The sequence below is a fragment of the Sylvia atricapilla genome, chromosome 9 (genome assembly GCF_009819655.1).
Source record: "Sylvia atricapilla isolate bSylAtr1 chromosome 9, bSylAtr1.pri, whole genome shotgun sequence".
NCBI lineage: Eukaryota > Metazoa > Chordata > Aves > Passeriformes > Sylviidae > Sylvia > Sylvia atricapilla.
Genome location: NC_089148.1, coordinates 25,070,605 through 25,097,469, shown reverse-complemented (window position 1 = coordinate 25,097,469; position 26,865 = coordinate 25,070,605). Strand labels below are relative to the sequence as shown.

The following is a 26,865-nucleotide window of genomic DNA, read 5'->3' as shown; positions in this document are numbered from 1 at the left end:
CTGGGAAACAATGAAATGGGAAATATTAATTATGGAATAAATATTAAGTGAGAAATATTAACTGTGAAATAAGTATTGAGTGGGAAATATTAACTGGGAAACAAATAAGAACTGGGAAATAATAACTGAAATAACTATTGAGTGGGAAACAATGAAATGGGAAATATTAATTGTGGAAAAAATATTGAGAAATATTAACTGGGAAATAAGTATTGACTGGGAAATATTAACTGGGAAATAAGTATTGACTGGGAAATATTAACTGGGAAACAAGTATTAAGTGAGAGATAATAACTGTGAAACAAATATCGAGTGGGGAATATGAAGTGGGAAATAACTCAGTCCCACGCACAGGGGGAGGGAGTTAATTAGTGTTAAATGAACAAATAAATGGCAGTAAGGAATGTCCATCCCCAAAACCCTGGCTCCTGGGGTTCAGTGATCCCCTGGCTCCTCCCTTTGCCCACCTCATTTCTGAACTGCTGCCAGCGAGGGAAGGAGGAACCTTTGGGAGGGTTTATTGGAGGGCTTTTATTACTATTGACATTTATTAATATCAATTTATTTTTCCTTTTGTGTTGTTTGTTTGGTTTTTTTTTTTCCCTTTTGTGTTCCTCTCGCCCTCAGGACTGAAAAAACGTACCAGGAAGGCCTTTGGCATACGGAAGAAAGAAAAGGACACTGATTCCACGTGAGTCCATCCGAGCTCCTGAGATTTCTCCTGTGGTTTGCAGCAGGCAGGAGCTGCTCCTCAGCACAGGCAGGGATTTGGGGGCATCCCAAGCCCTTGGGATGTCTTTGGGATGGGTTTTGAACAGCAGACACGTTCCAGATGTTTGCTCCACAAACACCTGGCCAGTGTGGGATTTCCTGGGGGCTGCTGCAGGGTTTTCTCGGCGTTTGGGGTTTTTTTTTTGGGGGGGGACCAAAAATGACTCCTCAGAGGTGGAGCAGATTTATCTCCTCATAAGCTGCTCTTGGGGCTGCTTAGAGATGCAAATTCCATTTTTCACTGATGTTTTGGGGCAGCTCAAGGGGGGGCAGGTGCTGCACGGGGATTTCACATCCCAGGAAACATCTGGCAGGGAATTCTGCCCACATCTGGTGGGGGATGTTGTGTGAGGGTCTGGAGCCCCAGGAGAGGCTGAGGGAGCTGGAAAGGGACTGAGCCTGGAGAAAAGGAGCTCAGGGGGGACCTTGTGGCTCTGCACAACTCCCTGCCAGGAGGGGACAGCCGGGGGGGATTTGGGATCTGCTCCCAGGGAACAGGGACAGGAGGAGAGGGAACGACCTCAGGCTGGGCCAGGGGAGGTTTAGATTGGGTATTTGGGAATATTCTTTCATGGAAAGGTTGCCCAGCCCTGGCACAGGTAGAGTCCTCACCTCTGGAGGGGTTTAAAAGCCACATGGATGTGGCACTTGGGGACACGAGGTGGCCTTGGCAGTGCTGGGAATGGTTGGATTTGATGATCTCAAGGGGTTTTTCCAACCCAAACAATTCCCTGGTTCTCAGCCACCGCTGCTGTGGCTTTGAGGTGGCTGTCCCCAGGTGCTGTGGCAGAGGAGCCTGTGCCACCACACCCTGGGGACAGGCAGCAGGGAGTCCCCTCCTGCAGCTCTGCTGGCTGTTGTGTGTCTGTCAGCAGAAACTCTGAGGTTTTGCCTTTTATTCCATTTGGATTTATTTCCCTGAGTTGTTTTACGTCCTGGTGGAGTTGTTTGGAGGTTTCCCATGACAAGGGACACATCCCAGGCCCTTGGTGACCCTGGTGGCACTGCCATCTCTGCCATTTCCTGCTGCAAACAGGGACCGAGAGCAGGGGACACAGAGCCCAGCCCCGAAAGAGGGATGTGCATCCCCTCGGTGCCATCCTGCTGTCCCCAGGGATGGTGGCATCCATCCCCCGAGCTGTGGGACAGCCAGGAGCTGCAGCTGGCTGTGAGTTCATCCATCATTTTGAGGGAATGAGGCTCCTTTGCATCTTCTCCTCCTGGAAACCCTCCGGGGCTGGGCGCTGCCTTTATCCAGCGCTGAGATGGCCGGGGACAGGCCGGGGACAGGCCGGGGACAGGCCGGGGACAGGCCGGCAGGGCCAGGAGGGATCCCAGCGGACGGAGGAGGTCGCCCAGAGGCCGCTGCAATTAGCAGCAGCGGTGATTAGCGCGGCGGGGTCACGGCGCGGTCACGGCCCCGAAGGGCTTTGGGAGCTCTCCAAATCCCCGGCGGCTGCGGGAAGGGACAAGGGATGGAGATGGGAGAGGGATGGAGAAGGGACAAGGGAAGGGATGGAGGTGGGAGAAAGGGAAGGAAGGATGAAAGGAGGGTGAGAAGGGAGCCCGGGAGAAGAGAAGGGATAGGAGGGATGGAGCTGGGAGAAGAGGGAGAGAGGGATGGAAGGAGGGATGGAGCCAGGATAAGGGATAAGAGAAATGATGGAGAAAGGAAAGGAAGGATGAAAGGAGGGAGAGAGGGAGGGATGAAAGGAGGGATGGAGCCGGGATAAGGGAGGAAGAAAGGATGGAGGCGGGATGGAGCAGGGACAAGGGAAGGGAGGGATGCATGGAGCTGGGAGAAGGAAAGGAAGGATGAAAGGAGGGAGAGAAAGGAGCCCGAGAGAAGGGAGAGAGGGAGGGATGAAAGGAGGGATGGAGCTGGGATAAGGGAAGGGATGGAGAAGGAAGAAGTAAAGGGTGGAGGCAGGAGAAGGAAGGGGAGGGATGGAGCAGGGATAAGGAAAGGATGGAGAGAAAGGGAAAGAAGCATGAAAGGAGGGAGAGAAGGGAGCCTGGGAGAAGAGAAGGGATAGAAGGAGGGATGGAGCCAGGAGAAGGGTGGGATGGTGGCATCTGTCACCTCCTGCAGCCAGCCCCGGCCGTGGCCAGGCCACCACAGCCCCAGGACGCTGCGCTGGGCTCCCTGGAGCTGCTGTGGGCAAGGAGCTGCTGCTCTGGGGAGGGTCTCCACAGCACTTCCAGCCGGGCTGGGAGCAGGGAGGGACATCCCCTGGGCTGGGAATCGGCACAAGGAAGAAACACAAGAGCAAAACGGATTTTTTTGCCACTTCCAAAGGATTTCAGAGGCGTTTGTGAAAGGAGGTGGAGCCTAAAGAGCAGAGGTGGGACACAAGCATGGATTAGTTGGATGTGCTGACAACGTTGTAATTCCAATTTTTGCTGCAATGAATTCATTAAAAAATAAAAAAAACCCAACAGTTTTTATGAGTTGATTGGGTGAGGTTTGGGCATTAACCCAGCTCCTTTTTCTGTTCTTTGCAGAGGGTCACCAGACAGGGATGGCATCGTGAGTATTGCCCAGCCCCAGTGTCACCTCCCCTTCCACCTCCATCAGCACCTGTCAACTGTTTCCTGCTTCATACAGAAAATAAAAGTAAAAAAAAAAAAAAAAAAAAAAAAAAAAAAATTTAAAAAAAGGGGGCAAATTCCAGGTTTCCTATAAAAAATAACCACAGAGGGAGACCTGAGGAGCTCCAGGGGCAGAGGGAGCAGATGTCCTGCTAAAGCCCAGCTCCTCATCCTCATTTCTGCCCCTGCTAATTGGCTTGGGCCAGATTTGCTGCCTGAGGAGTTTCAGGGCAAATTGTCAGAGCAGCTGTTTGCCGCCTCTATTTTTATTTTCTGTATTAACCTGCGAACGAGGAGATGTTTGTGGTTGGTTTTTGGTTCGTTTTAGAGTGGTTTGGGGTTTTGTTTTTTGAATTATTGCTGCTTGTATTCCTAGTGTTAGTCTGGATTATTGCTGCTAGAGCTGGGGCCTGTCTCCTGAAGTGTTTGATATCAAAAATAAGCTGGGCTCAGACTGGGCTTTACTTATTCAGGTTTTAGAATTTCACCTCAAAATTAAGCTGAGCCCCTCATGAAGCTCAGCAGGGAAAGCAGTGCTGGGGTAATTTTTTAAAAACAAAACAAAAAAAAAATTTGGAGGGGCCAAGCTGCTCTTTGCAAGAAATCATTTTTGTTTTCCCCCCAATCTGACCCAAATTCCTCAGCTCTGGGCCTTCCTTGTGTTTTCAAGCTGCTTGTTAGGAAATAGAGATTGAAGTGAAGGTAGTGCCTTTAGCAGGGCTCTATTCAGCAGTGATAAATGAATAAATAGCAGGTTCAGGCTGGATATATTAATAAATGACAGGGTTAGGTGGATAAATTAATAAATATCAGGTTTAGGTTGGATAAATTAGTAAATATGTTTAGGTGGATAAATTAATAAATGGCAGGTTTAGGTTAGATAAATTTATAAATAGGTTTAGGTGGATATATTAATAAATGGCAGGTTTAGCTTGGATATATAAATAAATAGATTTAGGTGGATAAGTTATAAAATGGCAGGGTTAGCTGGATATATTAATAAATAAGTTTAGGTGGATATATTAATAAATAAGTTTAGGTGGATATATTAATAAATGGCAGGTTTAGCTTGGATATATTAATAAATGGTAGGTTTAGGTTGGCTTTCAGAGGAATTTCTCCACACAAAGGGGGTCAGGGAGGTTTGGGGTCCCCATCCCTGGAGGTGCCCAGGGAACACCTGGATGTGGCACTTGGTGACAGGGTGGGGACAGGGCACAGCTCAGACTTGGATGATCCTGGAGGATTTTCCCCACTTGAATTCTGGGACTCTCCAGGGAACATCCCCAGGCTGTTCCCTCTTCCAGCAGAAATCCCATGGAAATTCCAGCAGCTTTTCCATGCCGGGTGTGGGCATAGGCACCTCAGGTGTCCTCTCCAAGGATGCAGAAATGCAATGTTTTTAGGGAATAAAATGAAGCCCCTGATGGTGATTGAGGCAGAGGGATTGGAGGTGGAGACTTTGAATATTATTTTTCATCCTTCCAGACCCTTTTTCCACGTAATTTTTTGCAGCCACTGGAATATCCAGGAGGCAAATCCTGACTGCTGAATAGAGCCCAGAGGAAAATCCACCTTGAATCCTGGTGGAGCCACAGCTGAACCTTCCTCTCCTGGCAAAATCTGTGTTCCCTAGCTGCTAAAACTTAGCTTTAAAATGAGAAACCAAAATAAAAACCGCAGGCAAGGAGCAGATTTAACCCTTTCTCTGCCACCCCCACCCTTGCAGCAGCCCAGCCCTCATCCCAATGATCCAAGTTCCAATAGCAAAGCCGAGGGCACGCGGGAAGGAGGAAATAAAAACGGGGTAAGGAAAAACTGAGCTCAGCTCCCAGCTCCCACAGGGCTGTGGAAAAACAGGGAGTCACTTTTGCCTTGGGATCCAGAGGGCAGGAAAATCCCTCTGGGCTCAGCCAGGCTGATGGAAACGGGGTTGGGTACAAAGGGATCCCGTGGAGCAGCATCCAGAATTCCCATGCAATAGGATCCTGAGGTGGTTTTCCCAGAGCTGAGGTTTTCCAGGGAAGCTGCTCCATCCTTGGGCAGTGTGAGGGGGTCTCCTGGCAGGGACCTCTGGGGTGGGAATGTTCCCTCTGGAAGCTCAAGGTTGTTGGATTATCCCATTTAGCAGCCCCAAATGATTGTGGCCGTGGGGCTTTGGATGGGTTTGGGTGCCCAGAGCCAACCAGGAAAGGGGTCCCAATGTTCCAGAGGGTTCCTGGAGCCTCTTCCAAAGGGAATTCCCTCGATCCCAAGCAGCAGTTCCTGTGTGTGTTGGTGTTTCATGGCATGGACTCATCCCAGACCCTTCCCAATGCTCCGTCCTGAATTCCCAACGCCTGAAATGTGGGATAATGGGATCTGAATCCTTCCTGGGATTGCCCTTTCTTGGGGAAGGGGTTTCTCTCCCCGGATAAGCCTCCTTGCTCCCCTGGAACTGGGAGCCTCCTTCCCAAGGGCTGGAACACCCCAGCACAGGGAGAAACAGCCATTTCCCCCTTTTCCCTGAGGAATGTTGGATGTCCACCTGAAGAATATCCAAAAAAACCCTCATTCTTTCATCTCTGTGGGAGGGGAGATTTCCAGAGATGGGGAATGCTGTTGGAGTTCTGATGTGGGTGTGGGATCCTGCCCTGGGATGTGCTGTGCTCCTGCTTCCTCCATTTAAACCACAGGAATTTTCCTTTCCAGAAGAAAACCAATGGAGCCCCAAATGGATTTTATGCAGAGATCGACTGGGACAGATATGTAAGTGTCCCCTGGAGCTTCCCAGGGGAATCCTGGGCTCTTCCCACACTCATTTTGGGCTTTTGGGGTGGAATCAGCTCTGTCCAGACCCAACCAGAATTCCCAGGAATGAGGTGGCTCTGGAGAGCTCTATCCTGGCTCAGGGGAGGCTGCAGTTTATCCCGAGAAAACTTTTAATTATAAATGAGGATTAAAACCTTTCCTTCTGCAAAATGGACGGTGGGGTTTGAGGGGCCCTTTGCTCTGGGTGGCCCCAGGGGAGGAAAGAGCTGCTCCAGCTTTCCAGGAATTAATGTTCCTAATCTTCCTGATTTTTGTTTTGTTTTATTTTGGTTTTTTTTCCCTATCCAGAACTCTCCTGAGCTGGATGAGGAGGGATACAGCATCCGACCCGAGGAACCAGGATATATCCTTTGGGTTTGGCTTTGCCTCTTGGGTTGCAGCCTGCAACAAGAGCTGGGCTTCACAGGCAGGCCACTGGCTCTTTTTATTTAATTGTTATTAATTATTATTATTCATTTCCACCTTTTGATTTTTCAGCCTGCAACAAGAGCTGGGCTTCACAGGCAGGCCACTGGCTCTTTTTATTTTATTATTATTAATTATTATTATTCATTTCCACCTTTTGATTTTTCATTTGGAGCTGGCAGTCCACGGGTGAAGCTGAATTCCTCAGGGAATTACCTGAGGCGTTGGGATTGTTGTTGGTTCACTGCTATGAAATGAGGAGTGGGGGAAACATCCCCTGGGTTGGAGACTAAAATGTCTGTGATTATCCTGGAGAAAAGGAGGATCAGGGAGGAATTTGTGGCTCTCAGCAAGGAGGGGACAGCCGGGGGGGTCAGGCTTTGCTCCCTGGGAACAGGGATAGGAGGAGAGAGAACAGCCTCAAGTTCCAGGGGAGGTTTAGGTTGGATATTTGGGAAAATTCCTTCATGGAAAAGGCTGGTCAGGCACTGGAGTCCCCATTCCTGGAGGGATTTAAAATCCACGTGGGATGGTTGGAGCCCATTGTCTCACAGGGCTTGGAAAACAGGGAATCCCCCTTGGTTTGGAATCCAGAGAGTAGGAAAAACCCTCTGGGGTCAGCCAGGCTGCTGGAAATGGGGTTAAACCCAAATGGATGGGAGAAAAGCAGGAATTCCAATGGAACAGGATCCAGAGGAGGTTTTTCCCAGAGCTGAGCTTCCAAGGAAGCTGCTCCATCCTTTTCCCTTGGGCAATGTGAGCAGCAGAGGTGTGAGGGGCTGCATCCTGGCAGGGAGCTGGGATGGGAATGTTCCCCCTGGAAGCTCAAGGCAGCTGGACTATCCCTAGGACCAACCCCATGAAATCCAGACCTGGATCCACCCCCTGGGCTGGATTTATCCCTGAGAACAGCATCTCCACAGGGCTCCAGCACCGACAGCACCATCTCCTCCCCCAATTTGGGCTCAGCATTTTTGGGGCCGGCAGAGATTCCCTCTCTCCTGGAAAACCCTGAGGCAGGCCAAATTCCTTAACTGAGCTGTACCTACCAAAGGAAAGCACTTCTACTCCTCCAGCGAGTCGGAGGAGGAGGAGGAGGCGCACAAGAAGTTCAACATCAAGATCAAGCCCCTGCAGGCCAAGGACGTGCTGCGCAGCGCCGCCACCGTGGACGAGCTCAAGGCCTCCGTGGGCAACATCGCACTTTCCCCGTCCCCCGTGGTGAGTCCATCCCAGGGTGAGCCATCCATGGGGATCACCCCAAACCTGCAGTTCCACTCAGCTTTGCTGCCTTTGTTTTGGGGGTCTGGCCCGCAGGGATGTGGCTGCTTTTGGTTTAAAGCATCTGGAGAAATTCGCTTTCTTGCTCATAAAAGAGGTCAGGGTGTGTTATTCCCTGATATTTCCCCCTGTTTCTCCTCGTTTTTTGATGAGGAGAAAGGGGATTTTTCAATCAAGGGCCATTTTCAGTTGTTGTCATTCAAGGTCTTGCCCTAATTCCTCAGGCCAAGGGTAACATCCGTGTGATTTTCCATGGGCTTTTAGAGGGATGTTTCTCACCCTGGAGGTGAATCCAGGTTCCTTGAAGGAAAGGTCATTTTTCCTTAGTCCATCCTGGCACAGACACCATCCCCCCTCTGCTTTTCCTAAGGCTTGTTCCGTTCCCGTTGGCTCATCCCAATCTGTTCAGCCACGGAAAGATGGATTCTGGGCTTTCAGGAGGATTCAGTGTGGGCTTCAGTGACTTCCCAGAGCTTTCCATGATTTATTTATAACCTGGATCTCAAGTGTGAATGACTCTCCAAGCCAAACTGAAATAAAATCCCTGTGATTTGTTCCTGCTTCCCAACCGGGGAGTCTGTTGGTATTCCAGGATTTGAAATGGCAGTTGGATGCTTTGGGAAGCCCAAAAAAAAAAAAAGGAGAAACCCAACCTCAAAACAAACAATTTAAAAGTGAGGATGAATTATAAATGATGGTGAATTAGAAAAACTAAATCCTTGTGGAATGTGTATTTTACCAAATAGGATTTTTTTTTTTGTCTCTTTTCCGTGGGGTTTTTCCGGCCGAGGTTGGGGTTGTTTGGGAAGGGGAGAGGAGGATCCCAGTGTGTGGGATGTGAGTGGATGAGGGGTTTGGGTGCTGGGTTCAGGGGACACTGCTGTGCCTGGGGCTGGAGCCTCCCTGTGGAATGAGCTCAGGGAAAAGCCAGGCTGGGCAGGAGGATCCCAAATCCGGGTGCAGAGCCAAAGGGAGCAGATGGGCTGGGAGTGGAGCTGCTCTGGATCCTGGCACAGGCCTGGAAAGCCCCAGAGCCCGGGGCAGGAGCTGCCTGCAGGAATCTGGCATCCACAGGAATTCCAGGTTTCACTGCCAGGTCCCTGCCCTTCTCCTGGCCTTGGCTCCTCTCCCAAAGCAGCTGCAAATCCCTGCTCCAGCACCACTGCGGGAAGGGAGACCAGAAATCCCATGGGCTGGGCTGGGAGAGACCAGAAATCCCATCCCATGGGACTGTCCCAGGCTGCTCCAGCACTGCCAAGGATCCAGGGGCAGCTCCAGCTTCCCTGGGCAGCCTGTGATCCACAGTCATCATCATTCCCATCATCATTCTGCACTGGGAATTCTGCTGCCTTCCCTGGGAATGGCCAGCAGGGCCTGCAATGATAAATCCATGGAATTCTTTCCTTTAAGATGGCTCAGACACAACTTTTATATCCCCAAATGCTCCTTCTCCCTCCCATGTGATGGGTGAAGCTGGAGCATTCCTGTCCCTCTGCTTTGCTTCCTCTTTAACCTGGAGGTTTTAACAAATCTTTGATTCCTCTTTATTAAAAATCCCTCACTTTCTCATTCTCTCTCTCTCTTTTTTTTTTTTTTTTTCCTTTTCTGCCTCCTTTTAGAGGAAAAGTCCGGTAAGAAACACCATTTTTGTCTCCTGGAATATTTTAACCCAGCTTTGTGTGCCCTTGTCCTGTCGCTAGGGCTGAGCTGAGCCAAAAGCAAATACCAAATCCTGCCCTTCTAGGATGGAGTTTAATTTCCTTTATCGCTGGCTTAGAGCACCTTAAAATAGGATGTGTAAAAATAGAGCTGGGCTTGGCTCTCAGCGTGCTTTGGGTGCAGGAATTTTGCACCAGGTGTGTGAGGGTTGGGTTTTACCTGGTTTGTGGCACACCCAAAGGTGGGAGAAGGCAGGAATCCCACTCCGTGCTGCCATTGGGGTTTCTCCAAGAGAACTCAGCTTCCAGTGGGGAAATCTCCCCCATTTCCCAGGGTTTGGGTTCCCCTGGGGGGCTCTCCCAGGGTGACCCTGGAGGTGTGGTGGCTGTTGGGGACCTTGGGGTGCTGACCTGTCACTCTCTGACCAGGTGTCTCTTCTCTCCCCTTCTCGCTGACCGCAGCGGCGCAGCCCGGTAAGGACCCTGGAAATCCTGGGAATGGGATCCTGGAGGGGTCCCTGCCCGTGCCAGGGCTCTGGGGTGGGCACAGGGCCTGGGGACAGCTGCCAGTGGTGTCACACACCCCATTGTGTGAGCCCCAGGGATGGTGGCACTTTGATAACACCAAGGGGTGTCAGTGGTGGGAATCCTGGAGATCCCACTCCTGTTCTGGGGTGTCCCTACTCCCGTGGCTGGGATAATTTGGGGTTTGCTCCACGAACCATTGGCACAGCTGCCCACAGCAGTGCTGAGTGCCCATTCCCAGAGGGATTTAACATCCCCATGATGTGGCACTTGGGACACCTCCAAAGGCAGAGGTGGCTTCGTGTGGCTCAGAGGTGTTCTGTGGGGTTTTCTGTGGGGTTTTCTGCTCCCTAAAGCTCAGCCAGCTGCAGGAAATGTTGCCTCAGACAGCTCCTGCTGGGCTGCTTTGCTCCTGGGGTGACAACTGCCATGCCCCCATGTCCCCGTGCATCCCACTTATTGCTGTGTTTCTCCTTCCAGGGGACGATTAAAAGGAATTTATCCAGTGAGTATCTCCTGCAGCCTGTAAAAACAACACTCATTGCACCTGCTGGAGGGGTGGGGAGGGAAAAAGGGGTGAGTTCAATTTGTTTTAAAGTGGTCCTGGCAGAGCTGGAGTTTTCCTTGGTGAAAATCCTTGGGATACCTGCAGCAGTGCAATTCCCTGTTTAGTTCTGTACAGAAATAAAAGGGAATTAAAAGCAGATTTTTTTTTTTTCCTGCCAGGATCTGCCCAGCAGGGTGGGTGGGACATCAGGGGGATGCCCTGGGGTGGGGGAATGACTCTGATCCACGTCTCTCCTGCCCCAGGTGAGGAGATCACACGGCCCCGGCGCTCCACGCCCACGCCAGACCCCTCCAGGTCAGTGCAGGGCCCTGGGTGGGCTCATCCAAGGCTCAGGCTCCTCATCTCAGGGTGGGTTTGGGACATTCCCACTTGCACTGCGCTTGGTGGGAAGCTTTGAGGGGTTGGATGGGATATTGGGGGAGGAAGGGGATTCCCAGAGCAGCTGTGGCTGCCCCTGGATCCCTGGCAGTGCCCAGGGCCAGGGTGGACCCTGGGACAGTGGAGGTGTCCCTGGGACAGTGGAAGTGTCCCTGCCATGGCAGAGGTGGCTCTGGGTGGGGTTTAAGGTCTTTCCAACCCAAACCATTCCAGGATTTTGGCAGGACTGAGGAGCTGGTGGTGGTTGGGATATTTGGTGTCCACTCCGGTTCTCCAAGGACATTCCCTGCTGGAAGCCACCTTGAGCCTGATCTGTACAGAGCTCTGAGGGGGGATGTATTGATTTAGGACAGCAAACATGCAAGTTTTTTATGGAATGAAGCCAAATCTCACTGGGAAAGTGCCTTGGGCAGCTCCAGGGCTCCACTCAAGGCGCTGTGGACCAAACATGGCCCAACATAAACTAAGGTCCAATTTAAGTCCAATATCTAAACTTCCTGTTTGAATATTTCTAAATGATATTTAGAAATCATTTATTTAGATATTTAGATCTCTAAATCATAAATTATTTATTTAGATATCTAAATCATAGATTTAGGTATTTAGAGAGCAAAGCAGGCTCCATTTTTTAAAAAAAAAGTGTTAACATTTATCCCTATATACTTTTAAAAAGACATCCTTCCTACACTCCACATTTCCAGCTGACAAAGTGCTTCACTTGCCCCATTTCACGTTTAGTGAAGCAAGGCAAGCAAAGTTTAGAGTTTCAGTATTGAAACTCATGGAGGAATTCTTATTCCTACCTCCAGAAAAGGCAAATAATACAAAAAACCAGGACACTCTTTGCATTTAGACTTTTTGGGTTTTTTTTCCCCCCATAATTTTTCTCTGTGAGGAGTTTCAATTCTTACTTAAACTCAGAAATCACACATTTCTCATGGTATTGCACTAGAACTTTAAGGATTATAGACTGTAAAATTTGACCTCACACCCTGAGGGCTCACGACACTGTGTGCAACACCTCCTTGCACTTTGTGGGAATAATCTCTGCATCACCCAGCTTCCAAAAAGACCAGAGCTGCACACAGAACTTACACACAGAACCCGAGATGGTCCAGATCTCGAGTATTTATTTCTTTAAATCCTTTCAAGTTTTTCTTTAAATCCATGAAGTTTTGGGCTGATCCTAAAGAGCAGTTCAGTGTCCCAGCCGCTGCTGTGGCACCACTGTGGTGCCACCGCTCTCCTTTCCCATTTCCCCCACCCGGAATCCTGTGTTTGCCCAGCTCCTCCTTGGCCTGGGATTATAAAAATAGTGCTGAAAAGTGTCGGTGTTTGTCTCGAAGGCGGGGTGAGGGCACAGGCCTGCCCCTCAGCGTGCTCTGTGTCACCCCACAGCAGGAGAGGCGCAGAGGACGCGGCGGCGCTGGCCCCGCTCTTCGGGCCCCCGCTGGAGTCAGCCTTCGAGGAGCACAAGTTGGAGGGTGAGTTTGGGGAGACGGTGTGTGGGGCTCTGGGGAGCTTGGGGACAGGGTTTGGGGTCCTGGTGCGTTTGGTGGCAGTGTTTGGGGCCATGGAAGGTTTGGGGTCCTGGTGAATTTGGGGCCGTGGTGAGTTTGGTGACAGTGTTTGGAAGGTTTGGGGTCCTGGTGGGTTTGGAGCTGTGGTAGGTTTGGGGTCGTGGTGGATTTGGTGACAGTGTTTGGGGCCGTGGCAGGTTTGGGGTCCTGGTGACTTTGGGGCTGTGGCAAGTGACTTTGGTGACAGGACGAGTTTGGGGCCGTGGCAGGTGGATTTGGAGATGTGGTGAGTGAGTTTGGGGCCATGGTGAGTGAATTTGGGGACCTGGTGAGTTTGAGGCTAGGGCAGGTGAGTTTGGGGCCCTGGTGTGTGGGTTTGGTGACAGGGTAATCTTGGGGCCTGTGGCAGGTGGATTTGGGGATGTGGTGAGTGAGTTTGGGGACATGGTGAGTTTGGTGACAGGGTTTGGGTGCAGGGTGACTTTGGGTGCAGGGTGACTTTGGGTGCAGGGTGACTTTGGGGCTGTGGCAAGTGACTTTGGTGATGGGGGTGAGTATGGGGCCCGTGGTAGGTGGATTTGGAGATGTGGTGAGTGTGTTTGGGGACATGGTGACTTTGGGGCCGTGGTGTGTTTGGGGACATGGTGACTTTGGGACACGGTGGCATCTCCTGGGCAGGTTCTCCAGCCCTGGCAGGAGTGGAGTCCCCATCCCTGGAGGCATTTCTGAGCTGTGGCACTTGGGGACACGTCAGGGGTGGAATTTGCTGTGCTGGGCTCCGAGGGCTTTTCCAAGCTGGACAATTCCCAGGTTCCCAGCCCTGCTGCTGCGGGAGGAAGGAGCCCAGGGAGGGCTGGGAGGGTTGTGGCCTCAGGCTGGGTGGAAACAGAGCAAGTGCTTAACTCAATTAGTTAATTACCAGGTCCGGGAGAGATCCTGACAGGGAACAGCTCAAGAAGAGCAAAACTGAGGATTTTCCCATCCAGCCATCCCCCTGGAGCAGGGGGGGTTAACTCCATCCAGGATTCTGGACAAACCTTGCACCCCTCCATTCCTGGGAAATGCCACCTCAAAAATGTCCTTTTCCCCCTCCTCTAACATGGAGACACTTTGTTTTCTTCCAAGCCTGATTTTTTCCTGAAGCACAGGAGCCTTGCAAGACTTGTTTTCCCCAAAACCAACCCCATTCCTGCCCCTGGAGCAGGCTGTTCCCAGAGATTTTTTTTTTTCCTCCTCCTTTTCCTCCAGGACCTCAGGGAGTGCCCACTGCCCTCGTAGCCTCGTTAGGTCCTGTCATTAACGACTCCAATTAATTCTTTTAATCAAAGCAACGTTTGCAAGCAGTCCTCTGCACAAAAAAACCTCCAAGAAATCTAAATTATATATAAAAATATCTCTTTTTTCCCCCTTTATTCCCTGGGAATAAAATAATATTTTCATTTTAATACCTAATGGGTTTTTGGTTTTGTTTTTTTTTTTTTTTTTGCATTTCCTAAAATCCCAGACCCCTTTTGCCATCAGGAAAATGTTTTCCCTCCCATAATAATGCCTCCCAATCCATCCCTGGCATTGTTTTGTTTGTCAAGCAGCATAAGTGTCAAACTAATTGTACGTCCAGCTTCAAAATCAGACAGGATTTTAATTATCCACCGTGACAGAGCCCCCTGTCTTTAATTAATGAAGTTTCTGTCACTGTCTGGGCCCTCTTTTTTTCCCAGGGCCTCGGTGTCTCATTTGTGCGTTTGGAAGAAAATATTTGGGTTTTTTCATTGCTTTCAAATGTTTATTTTTGATTTATTTCCAGCTGCCCTGGACCAGCCTGAGGTGTGGGGGTCAGTCCAGCCCATCAACACCAACGTCGAGTCCCCAAAACTTCCAAGACCTTTTCCAACTGGAAGTAAGTGACCAGAAAAAAAAAACAATTCATATATCCAGAGGATCAGGTCAAAGATTTGAGTTTTCCCTCAGCCAGCTCGTGCAATTTCAGATTATTTTATTAAATTCCAGAATATTTTAAACTAAAGGGTTTTTTTCTCCCCCCTTTGTGGGGTGGAGGAGGAAGGGGGATTGAGGGATGAGATGGATCCTGATCCTGATCCATGCCAGGGTTACTTGGCTGGAAATTTGGAAGCACCAGTTTTTCCAGGATAACATCAGGAAGAGCAGCACAGCCCCGAATCCCTGATTTTTATTGCCATTTTCCCTGTGCCCGGGGCAGCCTCAGAATCATTTCCTTTGCAGAAATACCCCTTGTAAAGCACTGCTGGTTAATTAACTGCTGGTTAATTAGCCCCAGCATTCCCGATGCCGCCTTCACATCCTGGATCCACGCGGGATGGGCACGGGAGAAAGGTGGAGGCAGCTCCGTGCCTCAGAGAGCCCAGGTTTAATTAAAATGTTAATTTAGGGGCTTGAAAGAGAAGCGCAGGCTGAGATGTAAAATTAAAAAAAAAAAAAAAAAAAAGGAGGAAAATTTCATCAAACCCAAGAAAACTTGCATTTCCCACAGCCAGAGGAGAGGGATGGATGAGGTTTTGAGATTTTGGGAAGGAATTCCTCCTGGTCAGGGTGGGAGGGATGAAATTCCCACAGGAGCTGTGGCTGCTCCATCCCTGTGAGTGTCCGAGGCTGGGCTTGGAGCTCAGCCCGGCCTTTGCCCCTTTTCCCGGCAATCCCCTCGGATATTCCAGGGAACGTCCTGCCGCTCTCCAGCTGAATCCCCCTCTCTCTGTGCTCTGTTCCAGCCCCTCCGCCGCTGCCCCCGAAGAACATCCCGGCCACGCCGCCGCGCACCGGCTCCCCCCTGCCCCCGGCCATGGGTACGGGGGACACTGGGGGGACAGGGGCGACATCGGGGGGACAGGGACACTGCCTGGGGTGACACCGGGGGGACAGGGCCACTGCCTGGGGTGACAGGGAGACGGCCCGGGGTGACACCAGGAGGACAGGGACACGGCCCGGAGTGACACCGAGGAGGGGACAGGTCCCATCCTGAGCTCCAGGGAGGACAGGTGCCATCCCCAGCTCTGGGGTGACACTGGGGATGGGACAGATCTCAGCCCCAGGGTGGCACTAGGTGGGGACAAAGTCCCATCCTGGGCTCTGGGGTGGCACTGGGGATGGACAGGTCCCATCCTGGGCTCTGGGGTGGCACTAGGAGGGGGGACAGGTCCCAGGGCACTGGGTGGGACAGGTGCCATCCCCAGCTCGGGGGTGACACTGGGGATGGGGCAAGTCCCTGTGGTTGTGTTTTGGACACGGATTTGGTCCCTGGGCATCCTCTTCCCTTGGCATTCAGAGAATTCCAGACTGGGCTGGGAGTTTAAAGCCCATCCAGTGCCACCCCTGCCATGGCAGGGACACCTCCCACTGTCCCCAGCTGCTCCAAGCCCTGTCCAGCCTGGCCTGGGACACTTCCAGGGGCAGCCACAGCTCTGTGGTGTTTCAGTGGATGCTGCAGTAGAAGCAGCACAAAGATATTTTTGCCTCCCATGCTGGTCTCACCCCTGTGAAATTAATGTTCTTTCCCCCATCCGTGCCTTTGGATCTGTCACTCTGGGAGTGCAGTGCAGGATTAGCCTTAATACCCTGCTGAGAGCTGGGATTTATTCCCAATTCCAGAGCCCTGCTCCTGCCTGGGGCAGCCCTTCATGGGCTGTGCTGAGGAAATCACAGGGTCTGCATCCCTGCTCCTGCATTCCCCGGCCCCCAAATTCCTACTGAAAGGTGGGGAAAGCCCCTCTGGCCGTGCAGGGCGGGGAAATGGTGCTGGGAACGAAGGACACCCTGAGGGCAGGGATGGGAAGGTGCTGGATGCAGCCAGAGGACATCAGGTGTCTCCAGGCATATAATTCATGGTGCTGGCTGATGGAAAAGCAGCGTTGGAGCAGAGCCTTTGGAGAGGGCACTTTTCCACAAATTGCTGCCCTGCTCTGTCCATCACCATCTCATCTGTGCTGCCACATCCCGATTTTCCTGTTTTGTGGGAGCTGGCAGAAGTGTCCGTGTCCATCCATTGATCCATTCCCAGCAGCAAATGCTGGCTCATTTGCTGGGCTGTGCCTCGTGTGTATCTGTGAAGCAAGTGGCTGAGGTCTGGTTCTGTCTGGTGTAGCAAATTCCTCTTTTATTCCCCTCGCCCTAAATGTGGAACTGTGGATGGCTCCCTAAAACAGAGGAGCAGGGCTGGGCTGGTGCTGCCTGAGGATCCCAGCGGGCATTTGAGTGTTAGGATGTCCCTTGGCTGGATGTGAAATGCTTGGCTGGTGGATCTGTGGTGGTTCTGGAGGCAGGTGGGGAGGTTGGTGTGTGGTGGTTCAGCGAGCAGAGCCCCCAAATCCCGATCTGTGCCCCCCCAAATCCCGATCTGTGCCCCCAATCTGTGTCCCCCAAATGCCAATCTGTTTCCCCCCAATCCCAAACTCTGCTCTGAAATCCCGATCTGTTCCTGCTTGTGGCTGGAATACACTCCCCGTGTGCGTCCTGTGCTGCATGCCCAGCCTCCAGCAGTGTCCAATCAGCATGTCTAAATATATATACATATATATATTTATACCTGAGTGTTTATAAATATATATATATACACAGAGAGAGAGAGTGGGGCGTGCCAGAGTGCTGAGTGCACACCTTTGATATCTGCTGATAATTCAGAGTTGCTGATGAGGACGTGATGTGGTCGAGAGGACAAAACAAAAAAAGGCGGTAAATTTGGGGGGAATTTGGGATTCTTGGCTGTGAGCGCCGGCTCGTGGTGCATGCTCGCTCCTCCAGCCTTTGGATCCCGCGGGATTCATCCCATGTCACACACCTGGCTGTGCTGGAAACCTTCTTGCCCATGAATTATATCAATAGCCATAAGAAAAGGTGATTTATTTTTTTTTTAGAGCCTCTCCCGTAGAAGTAGAGCCCGTAGAGAGTAGCGCAACCCTGGCTTAATGCTCGGTGTAAAATAAACCTCCTCTGACCACAGGAGGGGACCAGGCAGCAGCAGCAGCAGAGCCCAAACGGGACAAACTCCCGTCCATCAATGACTTGGACAGCATTTTTGGCCCCGTGCCGTCCCCTAAATCTGCTGCTGCCACGGCTGAAGACAAGTGGGTCAATTTTTCCGATCCATCCCCGGAAAACGCTCCTCCGGATTTGTCACCCCGGGAAAAAGCGGCGTGTCCTCCTCCGGCGGCGGGCAGCGCTCCGGCCGAGCATCCCCCCCGCCCGCTGCCCTCGCCGCTGCAGCTGCAAGACGCTCCTAAGAAGCTTTCGGAGCAGCCATACCTTAAGGATGATTCTTCTGAACCGGTGGCATCTCCTAAAGATTTCGGGCCGGGTCCAAGAGGCACCCCGCCGCCCCCGCCGCCGCCCACCTACCGCGCGGTGGTTTCATCGCCCGGACCGGGCAGCAGCACGGGGAACACCAGCGGTACGTGCTGTGAGCTCGGCTCTGCTTCGGTGTGGTCGTGGTGACCCTCCTGCCTGGCTGTGTCCCACCCAGCCGTGTCCCACCGTTGCTTCCAGCCTGTGTTTTGCGCCTCTCGTGTCCTTCCCCGCGCTCCCACGGGGCTGGGAGGGTGTCCGGAGCTGCCCTTCTCACCCCCAAATTGGGCACGGGGTTGTTGTTGTTGTTGTTGCTGTTTGAGCCTCGGATCCAGGGTTTATTGGGGGGGTTTTGGGGTGGTTGGGTTTTTTGTTTAATCACATCGTGTCCTGCCGGTAATTCACGGGTGTGAATGGTGCTTGGCCCTCCCTGGCTCTGGGGATGGGGAGATGTGCTCCAGGGTGTTCCTGTCCCCACGGGAGAAGCTGCTGGCTCTGCCTGCCTTCACCTGCTTAATTATAAATGTTCATTAGGGCAAACGAGCTGGCGGAGGCTCAGTTTACTCACAGCCCTCGCTTGAGGAGCTGCAGCCTCAGCCTGTTCTTTGAGGGCTTGGCCCCAGCTCAGCTCCCACCCTGCACCCACCAGGGGTGATCTCTGTGGGATTCACCCCACGGAGCCTTGAGGGACCCGCACTGTTGTTGGGGTGGGTGTGCAGCCCCCCAGCTCCGTATCCCATCCTTGTCACCCTCCTCACGGGAGCTTGGAATCTGTGTCACTGCCTGGGGCATCTGTCACCTCCCCTGAGTGCAAATGTGGCTTTGCTTCAGTGGCTTCTCTGTGCTGGCTCGGGGGGCTGGGTGGGGTCCCTGTGGGGGCTGCGGTGTCCAGCTGGAGCTGGAACTTCTCCAGAAGCTTCCAGGAGCAGCAAACGCCAGGATTGACCCTGTGCTGCTCTCCAGCCCATTCCCAGCTGAGGAATGGAGATGGGATGGAGGATCCCCACTATGGGATGGAGAAGTGCCCAGGGCTCCCCACGTGGGGATGGATGGAGGGGCCTCACTCAGCCTGTCCCAGAAGATCCACATTCCCTCTCCAGGAATTCCCTCCTGTCTCAGTCTGGATTGTTTTGCAGCCCCGGTGCAGCGAGCTGGGAAACCAAAGTGTGGGCACAGCAAATCCTCCACGAGCTGCATCGGGGTGTGGGCACAGCTCCAGCACCTGTCCCGCCCCTCCCACCTTGGCAAGGCTCATTTTTGGGTGCTGTGGAGCCACCCCAGGATCTCCTCCTGCCCTTGGATCCCGTGGGTGTCACCAAGGCAGGGCTGGGGGGGAGAAGGAAGCGTTGGGTTGGGTTAGAAGGGCTCTCAAAGCTCATCTTGTTCTAACCCCCTTCTACCACCCCACGTTGCTCCAAGCCCAGCATTCCCACAGATTTCTGATCCTGTTTCCACATGCTGGCAGTTGCTGGGGTAGGAAATATCCATTCCCTGGCTGGAAGCCACCACGTGCCCGGATTTGGGCTGCCTGGTGGCCACAGTGCCCTCCCTGCAAGGCTCCACCCTCTGACACTCAGTCCTGCAAGGTTTTCCCTCAGTGTTTCCTATTTGGTCAGGTTTTTAGTGGGATAAGGAAGGAAAATTTCCAACTTTTGGCTTTGAAATAAACGTGGCTTGAATTTTGGAGTCGTGCACAGGAATGACTGGAATTTACTGCCTTTAAGCCAGGCCCTCTCTTGTCTGAGCCTGCCCTCCTTCACCTCTTTATGTTTCTATAAATCCAGCTTTGATCTTTGCTTAATCTGAGCTCTCACCCAAAAAAAAACCTAAGAAATTATTCTCTTGTAAGAAAATGGTGAAGTTTTCATGCCATCAGACTGAGCCAAGCACAGAGCTGCTGAAATCCATGGAAGCTGGTGATAAACACTGGCTCAGTGATCCTGGGACTGAGGTCTGGGCTCCCTCCCGTTCCTGGTGCCCTTCCTGTCCTGGTGCCATCTCTGCACAGCTCCAGTTCGTGCTGGACTTCTCCTGGAAGGAATTCCTGCCTGTGGAGCAAAGCAGGCTCTCGTGAAGCTGTTGAAATCCCCATCTGCTGACAGAAGTCCCCCTTTGCAGCAGGACCCGTGTGAGCCCTGGGATTAACACCCCTTTGGGAGGCTCTTCCCGAGGGCTGGGAGCTGTGTCATGCTCCCACCAAATCCCAGCCCTTTCCTCTTCCTCCCTGTGCTGAGGATCCCTAATTCCCGGCTCTGCTGCCCCTGGAGCAGTGGATTCACCCATCAGTCCATCCCTCCTGCCCATATTATTTTTTTTTCTGGGTGGAAAGCTGCGAGTTGGTGCTACCCAAGCCGTTATCACTCTGATAACACTTCTACAGAGAGGACATGGAGCAGCCCTCTCCAGGAACCCCCGGCATCCTCCCACGGTCCGTGCACATCTCCCGGGCTGTGCCACCACCACGGGGAGCTCCCGGGGGCTCTGGGGTGGGCAGCGGAGCCCTCGGGGCACTCACGGCTCCCGTTTGTTGCAGGTTCCTCATCCCCGGCTCGGCCCGGCACGCCGCTGGCCACGTGTGGCACTCCTCCTCCGCCACCGCCCCGGCCCCCGTCCCGGCCCAAGCTGCCCCCCGGCAAACCGCCCGTCAGCGATGTGGTACGTGGGCACGGGCTGGGGACACGGCGGGGACACTGCCGGGCTGGAACGGGGCCGTGCAGGGCAGGGAGGGACCTAGGGCGGGACGGGTTTTGTTAGGATTTGTCCACTGGGGTAAATCGCCCGTGGGAAGGGCTGTGCCCACCTTGGCTCTGCCAGCCTGGAGATGCCAGGTGGGTTATTCCCACCTCTGCCAGCGTGGAGATGCCAGGTGGGTTATTCTCACCTTGGCTCTGCCAGCCGGGTGATGCCAGGTGGGTTATCCCCACCCCTGCCAGCCCGGTGATGCCAGCCCTGCGTGGGCACTCTCGGCAAGGGCAGGGAATGGGCTGAGGTGGGAATGTGCCCCGGATGAGGGAGTGGGGCAGAGCAGGTCCAGCCAGCCCAGGAGTGGTGCCCAGGCTCCAGGTAACGTGTGTGGGGTTTGGGACTGATGCTGAGGGGCTGAAATGACCCCTGAAGGCCTGGGGAGCTGGCACCTGGTGGGCACTGCTCCCTTCCCAGCCCATTCCACACACCCCACAGCCCCTGGAGCTCCCATCCTCGCTGTGGAAGGGTGGGAATTCCAACACCCACCCCCACACGATGGTGGGGATAATGTCTTTTCCCTGCTCCACGCTAAAATGCCATTAGCGCTAAAACAACTCAAGCCATTCCCAGGTTGTTTTTTTTTTCCCTCTGGGACACCAGCAGAGCAATGGGGCAGGTCCAGACAAAGTTTTATTGGTTTGACGCAAATGTTTCTGCGCGGATTTTGTTTAACTTTGTGTTATTTTTATGTTTCTCTCTCCAGTCCAGGCCTTTTAGCCCTCCCATCCACTCCTCCAGCCCTCCTCCGATAGCACCTTTAGCCCGTGCTGAAAGTACTTCTTCCATCTCTTCCACCAATTCCCTGAGTGCAGCCACCACACCCACCGTCGGTAAACACACACAGCGCTGCTGTTCTTTCACCTTTCCTCCGCCCTCGAATAATTCCCGAGGCCTTGCCATTCGCCAGGGCGTTCTCTGGGCTCGGATTCCATAGTTTTAAAGGCTAAAAGGGGTTTGGAGGCAGGGGGTGATGGATCAGGAGGATGATGCTGCTGCCAGGGAAGTTTTTCCAAATGTTGTGGGAAATGGAGGTTTGGTGGAAGTCAAGGGAATCAGAATGTCAAATGTGGTTCTGGGCTGTAAATTGGGGCAAAATAAGCTTTTTTTTATTATTATTTTTTGCAGGGGGTGCTTATGCCTGGAGGGGAGTGGGGCTGGAAGCCAGACCTTGGGATGCAGGAATATTAAATCTCTTGGGATGTTTTAAATTCACCCTTGCCCCTAGAGCAGTAACAGGAAAAGGGGTTTGGAAAAGCCTCTTCCAGGCACAGGGCATGTCCTAGGGCAGAACCAAACGCTGCAGGTTCCTTTTAGAGGAGTGTCCTGAAAGAAAAGTGGGGTTTGCCCAAACCCCGGGGCTGAGACGAGGAACGGGAATCAAGTCTGGCTGGCAGCTCCCAGCTCCAGGCGCTGGGTCCCCCCACGCCATCCCCTCTGTCCCCTCCTGTCCCCTCTGTCCCTGCTGCCAGCGCTGTCCCCTCCATCCCTGCCAGCTCCTCGCTTCCTGCAGCTCCATCTCCTCCCGGGGGACATCTCCCTCCTTTGTCTTTTCTTCCCAACCCTCTGGAGAACCCAGCCTGGCGGGACTTCCCGTGTGCTCTGTCACTGCTGTCACCTCGGCCAGCGGTGGCACTGCCACCAAGCCTGCCTGTGGTGGCTGGAGGGTGCTGGTGACAAGGTGCTGGTGGCAGCACTGTCCCCGTGGTGCTGGTGGCACCGAGCCCTCCCTCGTGGCTTTGCTGGAGTCTCCGAGTGCGTCTCCATCCTGTTGTTGCTTCACTCTCAGGTGTTGTGGGTGCTCCCTGTGCCTGTTCCGGCTGTTGGTCACTGTCACAGCACCTTGCTGGATAAAATGTCACCTGGACAGCGAGCCCTGAGCGTCCCCTGTGCCGTAGGCCACCGCTGGTGGCACTGGCAGTGGCCTTGAGCGGTGCCTGAGGGCACAGTGGCCACAGGGACACGGTTTTAGTGGAGGGGACAGCCAGGCTGAGGACAGGGACAGTCCCAGGGGCTGCAGGAGGGTGATGGGAGCCACCCGAGGGCTGCTCCTGCCACCCGAGCTCCCTCTCAGTCTGGAGTTCTTTTCTTCTCTCATATTTTTGGGAACAAAAGCTGCTGTTTGATGGTTAAACGACCTCCCCGTGCTGAGCAGGGGTTGCTGGGCTGGGGGGAGAAGCAGGAATCCCACACTTCCCATGGAGGTCTCCATGGAGAAGAGCCAAAATCGGGGCCCTGGAGCCATCCCCAACTGGGGAACTCCAAATGGGGCAGCCAGGAGGAGCAGCCCAGACTTTGTAGGTGTTGCACTTCCAGCTCCATGCACAGATTATGCTGAGTGGGAAGGGATCCATCGGGATCATGGGTCCAACTCCTGCCCTACACAGACCCCCAACAATCCCACCCTGAGCACCCCTGGCAGTGCTGTCCAAACCCTCCTGGAGCTCTGGCAGCCTCGGGGCTGGGCCCACTCCCAGCACCCTCTGGATGAGGAATCTTTTCTGCTGGCATCCCACCTAATCCTTGGGGAAAGCTGGACGAGGCACAGAAGGGTTTGGGATCTGCGTTGGGGAAGCCTCTCCCTGTCCCCACCGAGGCCAGGGTGGGCACTGCTGCTGGGGGAGCTCCCCGGAAAACCCACAGCACAGGAGGGACAACTCCCAGGTCCCGAAATGGGAAGAGCTGGGCTGGGAGGTGTGCAGGGATGGGCAGGTGTGGAATCAGGGACCCCTCCAGGTCCCGGGGGGCCTGGGACACCCCAATCCAGCTGGGGCTGGAGTCTGCCTCCAGCACATCCCTCGTTCCCTGGGGCAAAGCCTGACGGAGTTTGCCCGGGAGCACGGGCAGGGTTGTTCCATCTCCGTGTCCTCCGTGCTGTTCTGGTGTGCTTTCCTCGTTGGCTGCATGTCCCTCTGGACAATTCCTGGCACAGCAAGGAGCTGTTTGATTCCCGTGTCGGTGCCCCTCCCGTCGTTCCCGTGTCTCTGCGTTGATACAAGTGCGCTGCTTGGTTTCACTTGGGATCCGTGTTTTCATTCTTTTTGTGCTCTTTTTCTTTCTTTTTCTTTTCTTTATTTCTTTCCTTTTGCGTTTCTTTCTGCTTGTGTTATCAGAGGATGATGCTTTTATTGCCAAACTGCCCGCGTTTGAAAGGCGCAGTGAAACGCCGGCAGGTACTGTACTAGCAGGGAGTTTTCCAAGAAATCCGCCTCCGGAGCGGCCCCCCACCGCTCGCAGCACCTTGCATGACAGTTTCTCAGTGACTCAAAGGACTTGGAGGTGGAAGGCTGGCACCTCCTCAATTCCGAAAGGTTCATGTAGCAGCTCAAAAAGCTGGTTTTGCCCTTCTTCATCCTCCTCCTCACCCCGCCCTCACATCCCGAGTTATTGCAGCGTGGTGGCTCTGGAAGGGGAGCGCTGTGATGGGAAAGGGAAGGCTCCAGCTAGGATCCGCTGCTGTGTGTGTGCGTGTGTCCGGTTCTCTGCAAGTGTCGTGTCCTGAGAGGCGAGTGCCAACAGCCACGTGTCACTGTCCCTGAGTGTCACGGCGGGGGTGACACGAGGAGCAGCATCCCGCCGGGAATGCTGCGCCCCGCTCCGCGCAGGCAGACCAACCTCTTCTACCGCGGCCAAAACAAAAATATTAACAGAAACAATCCAAAACCTCCAACCTGCTCACCCAACGGGCAGAACGACTCTTCCATCTGGGCTTCCATAGCTTTGCTTCCCGCTTTCTGTCCCCCCCGGGCCAGCGGCCGGTGTCACACCCCTGTCCCCTGCACGTGTGACCGCCCTGCAGCGCCTCGTCCCCACCCCGTAGCGACATTAATGACCTGCTCTGTGACTCACACTGTGTCCTTCTCTCTCCCTCTCCTTAACCTTTCCCATCCCGCTTCAACTCCTGGCCATACAGAGAATGAACAGCCTTCCCTCGTTTGGTTTGACAGAGGAAAGTTTTATTTGACTTTCGAAGGTAAGTAGTGCAAAGCACGCCCGGTAACCGCTCGCTCCCCTCGCTCTCTCTCGCTCCCGGGGTTCCCTTCCAAGGCTCCATCCAATCCAGCTTTTCCAGGCTCCATCCTGTGCAGCTTCCCGTGCGGAATGCTATGGCTACTTAGGTGATTACATCGCCAATCCGACCGGAATCCTTTTAATTTGATTTTTTGTGCCATTTGTTCTGCTGATCTCTTATTTATTTTTTTTCCCTCCTCGCTGATTTCCTTACCAAAAAAAAAAAAAAAAAAAAAAAAAAAAAAAAAAAAAAATCCGGCCCAAGCAACCCAAAAACCCAAAGGAACATTTGGAATATTCGGAATATTCCCAGATGGAGGTGAAAACCAGGGAGCGGAGCCGCTTGCACTGCCGAGGAACTTGACTCTGCCAGGGCTTCTCTCTGCTCTCCCTGCGAGCTGCTGGGTGCGCTTAATTCCCACCCAAAGGTGTCAAGGTGTGAAGGTGTGAAGGTGTCGGGTTCGCTGCCTCCTCCCCACCTCCCGTCCCAGGTTTGGGCAGGAAAGGCTCCGGGAACCGCCCCTGGGCTTGTGCTGCTGCGGGGTTTGGTTGGGAGTGCCGGAGGATTTTGCGGTCCCTCGTGGATGAGGGGCGCTGGGGAGGGGAAAACCTCGGTGTGGGGCCGATGGCACCTTCTCCGAGGGCTGTCACATCCCAGAGAGGACAAAGGGCCAGTCCCGCGGGGCACTGAGCCACCGTTTCCCTGTTAACACCAGAAAGAAGAGCAGGAGGTTGGTTTGCAGGGGAGGGATTCCCGAAAATGCCAAGGAAACACCTGGGAGCTGCTGTGGTGCCTGCAGGCAGCGCTGGGCATCTGCTGCCAGGCCCGAGGGTGGCTCCATGTGTGATCCCCAAAGTGTCCCCTCCTGCAAAGGAGTGGCCCAGGGTGGCACTGCCTGGCTGAGGAGTGACCCAGGGTGGCACTGCCTGGCTGGGGACAAAAGGAGTGACCCAGGGTGGCACTGCCTGGCTGAGGAGTGGCCCAGGGTGGCACTGCCTGGCTGAGGACAGAAGGAGTGACCCAGGGTGGCACTGCCTGGCTGAGGAGTGGCCCAGGGTGGCACTGCCTGGCTGAGGACAGAAGGAGTGACCCAGGGTGGCACTGCCTGGCTGAGGAGTGGCCCAGGGTGGCACTGCCTGGCTGAGGACAGAAGGAGTGACCCAGGGTGGCACTGCCTGGCTGGGGACAAAAGGAGTGGCTCAGGGTGGCACTGCCTGGCTGAGGAGTGGCCCAGGGTGGCACTGCCTGGCTGAGGAGTGACCCAGGGTGGCACTGCCTGGCTGGGGACAAAAGGAGTGGCCCAGGGTGGCACTGCCTGGCATGGGCTGCTTGAAGCCATGGAACAAACCTATCCTGGTGACAGTGATGGCAGAGCAGAGCAGAAGGAAGGGGTCAGGGTGGTGACATGGGGGGTTGGGTCCTTCCTTTCCCCCTTTTTCCTTGATCCCAAGGTCCCCACTCTGACAATCCCTGCTGTGATGTCCCCACTCCGATGGCATGTCCCAGCCTGGACCCAGGAGGGGTCATGGAGGAGCTGCTTCCTCCTGGTGCTCGGGGCAGTTTTGCTGTTTCCAGCCCCAATCCCTGTCTGGATTTCCTTTCTCAGGGGCTCGTTGGGAGCTCTGGGAAGAGCTGAGAACATCAGGGACAGCGTTATCCCTCAGCAGGGATATTCCAGCTCCACATTCCCCCTGCTGCCTGCATTCTTCCTGCCCCAGCGCTGCACCTTTGGGGCTTTCCTCGTGCCTTGGAATCTTAAACTTGTATTGGAACTCTTGGCCTTGGTCCTGGTGGTGTGAATGGTCTGGAGCATGGGGTGGGGTTTTCCTGGGACTGCAGGAGTGTGGCACTGATCATCCCACAGCCCAGCACGGAGCTGCCTCACTCCCACATGCTGCATTTCCTGCTTTATCTCTACATATATAAGCCCAACTTCAAAATATATATTAAAAATTATAAACTTCGTGTGCAGGGAAGTGAGAGGAGATCAGCTGAGTTTGGTGTCTGGAACTCAGGGCATGGAATGCCAGAAGGGAAATCATGGTTTTGTTCTGGATTTGGGGTTTTTTTTGGTGACAAGATGCATGTGCTTGAGGAGCCTGGGACAGTTTGTCCCTGTGTGGAAGGAGATGTGGTGATGCTGTTGTGCAGAGTTGTGGTCTGGGATCCCTGGTTACCCCACAGCTGCATTTTCCTCTTTTTACAGGGAAAAATAAGGCAAATTAAACTGGTCTGCTGCTTATGGCTGGATCCAAAGCTCCAGAAAGTGGATTTTTTTTTCTTTGTTATTAT

General features: G+C 53.5%; 1 protein-coding gene across 1 annotated transcript in view; it reads left to right on the top strand.

Annotated features, from left to right (window-relative positions):
* Positions 1 to 26,865, top strand: part of SGIP1 (SH3GL interacting endocytic adaptor 1) — a 48,774-nt gene that overhangs the window by 10,138 nt on the left and 11,771 nt on the right. Inside the window, exons 2-18 of the mRNA XM_066325342.1 lie at positions 628 to 691; positions 3,277 to 3,301; positions 5,093 to 5,170; positions 6,055 to 6,111; positions 6,463 to 6,517; positions 7,625 to 7,800; positions 9,480 to 9,491; positions 9,981 to 9,992; positions 10,524 to 10,548; positions 10,854 to 10,905; positions 12,388 to 12,473; positions 14,314 to 14,406; positions 15,254 to 15,328; positions 17,479 to 17,925; positions 20,353 to 20,474; positions 21,268 to 21,394; positions 24,475 to 24,534. Of these exons, the coding sequence (XP_066181439.1) occupies positions 628 to 691; positions 3,277 to 3,301; positions 5,093 to 5,170; positions 6,055 to 6,111; positions 6,463 to 6,517; positions 7,625 to 7,800; positions 9,480 to 9,491; positions 9,981 to 9,992; positions 10,524 to 10,548; positions 10,854 to 10,905; positions 12,388 to 12,473; positions 14,314 to 14,406; positions 15,254 to 15,328; positions 17,479 to 17,925; positions 20,353 to 20,474; positions 21,268 to 21,394; positions 24,475 to 24,534 (1,566 nt within the window). The remainder of the gene's footprint in view (positions 1 to 627; positions 692 to 3,276; positions 3,302 to 5,092; positions 5,171 to 6,054; positions 6,112 to 6,462; positions 6,518 to 7,624; positions 7,801 to 9,479; positions 9,492 to 9,980; positions 9,993 to 10,523; positions 10,549 to 10,853; positions 10,906 to 12,387; positions 12,474 to 14,313; positions 14,407 to 15,253; positions 15,329 to 17,478; positions 17,926 to 20,352; positions 20,475 to 21,267; positions 21,395 to 24,474; positions 24,535 to 26,865) is intronic.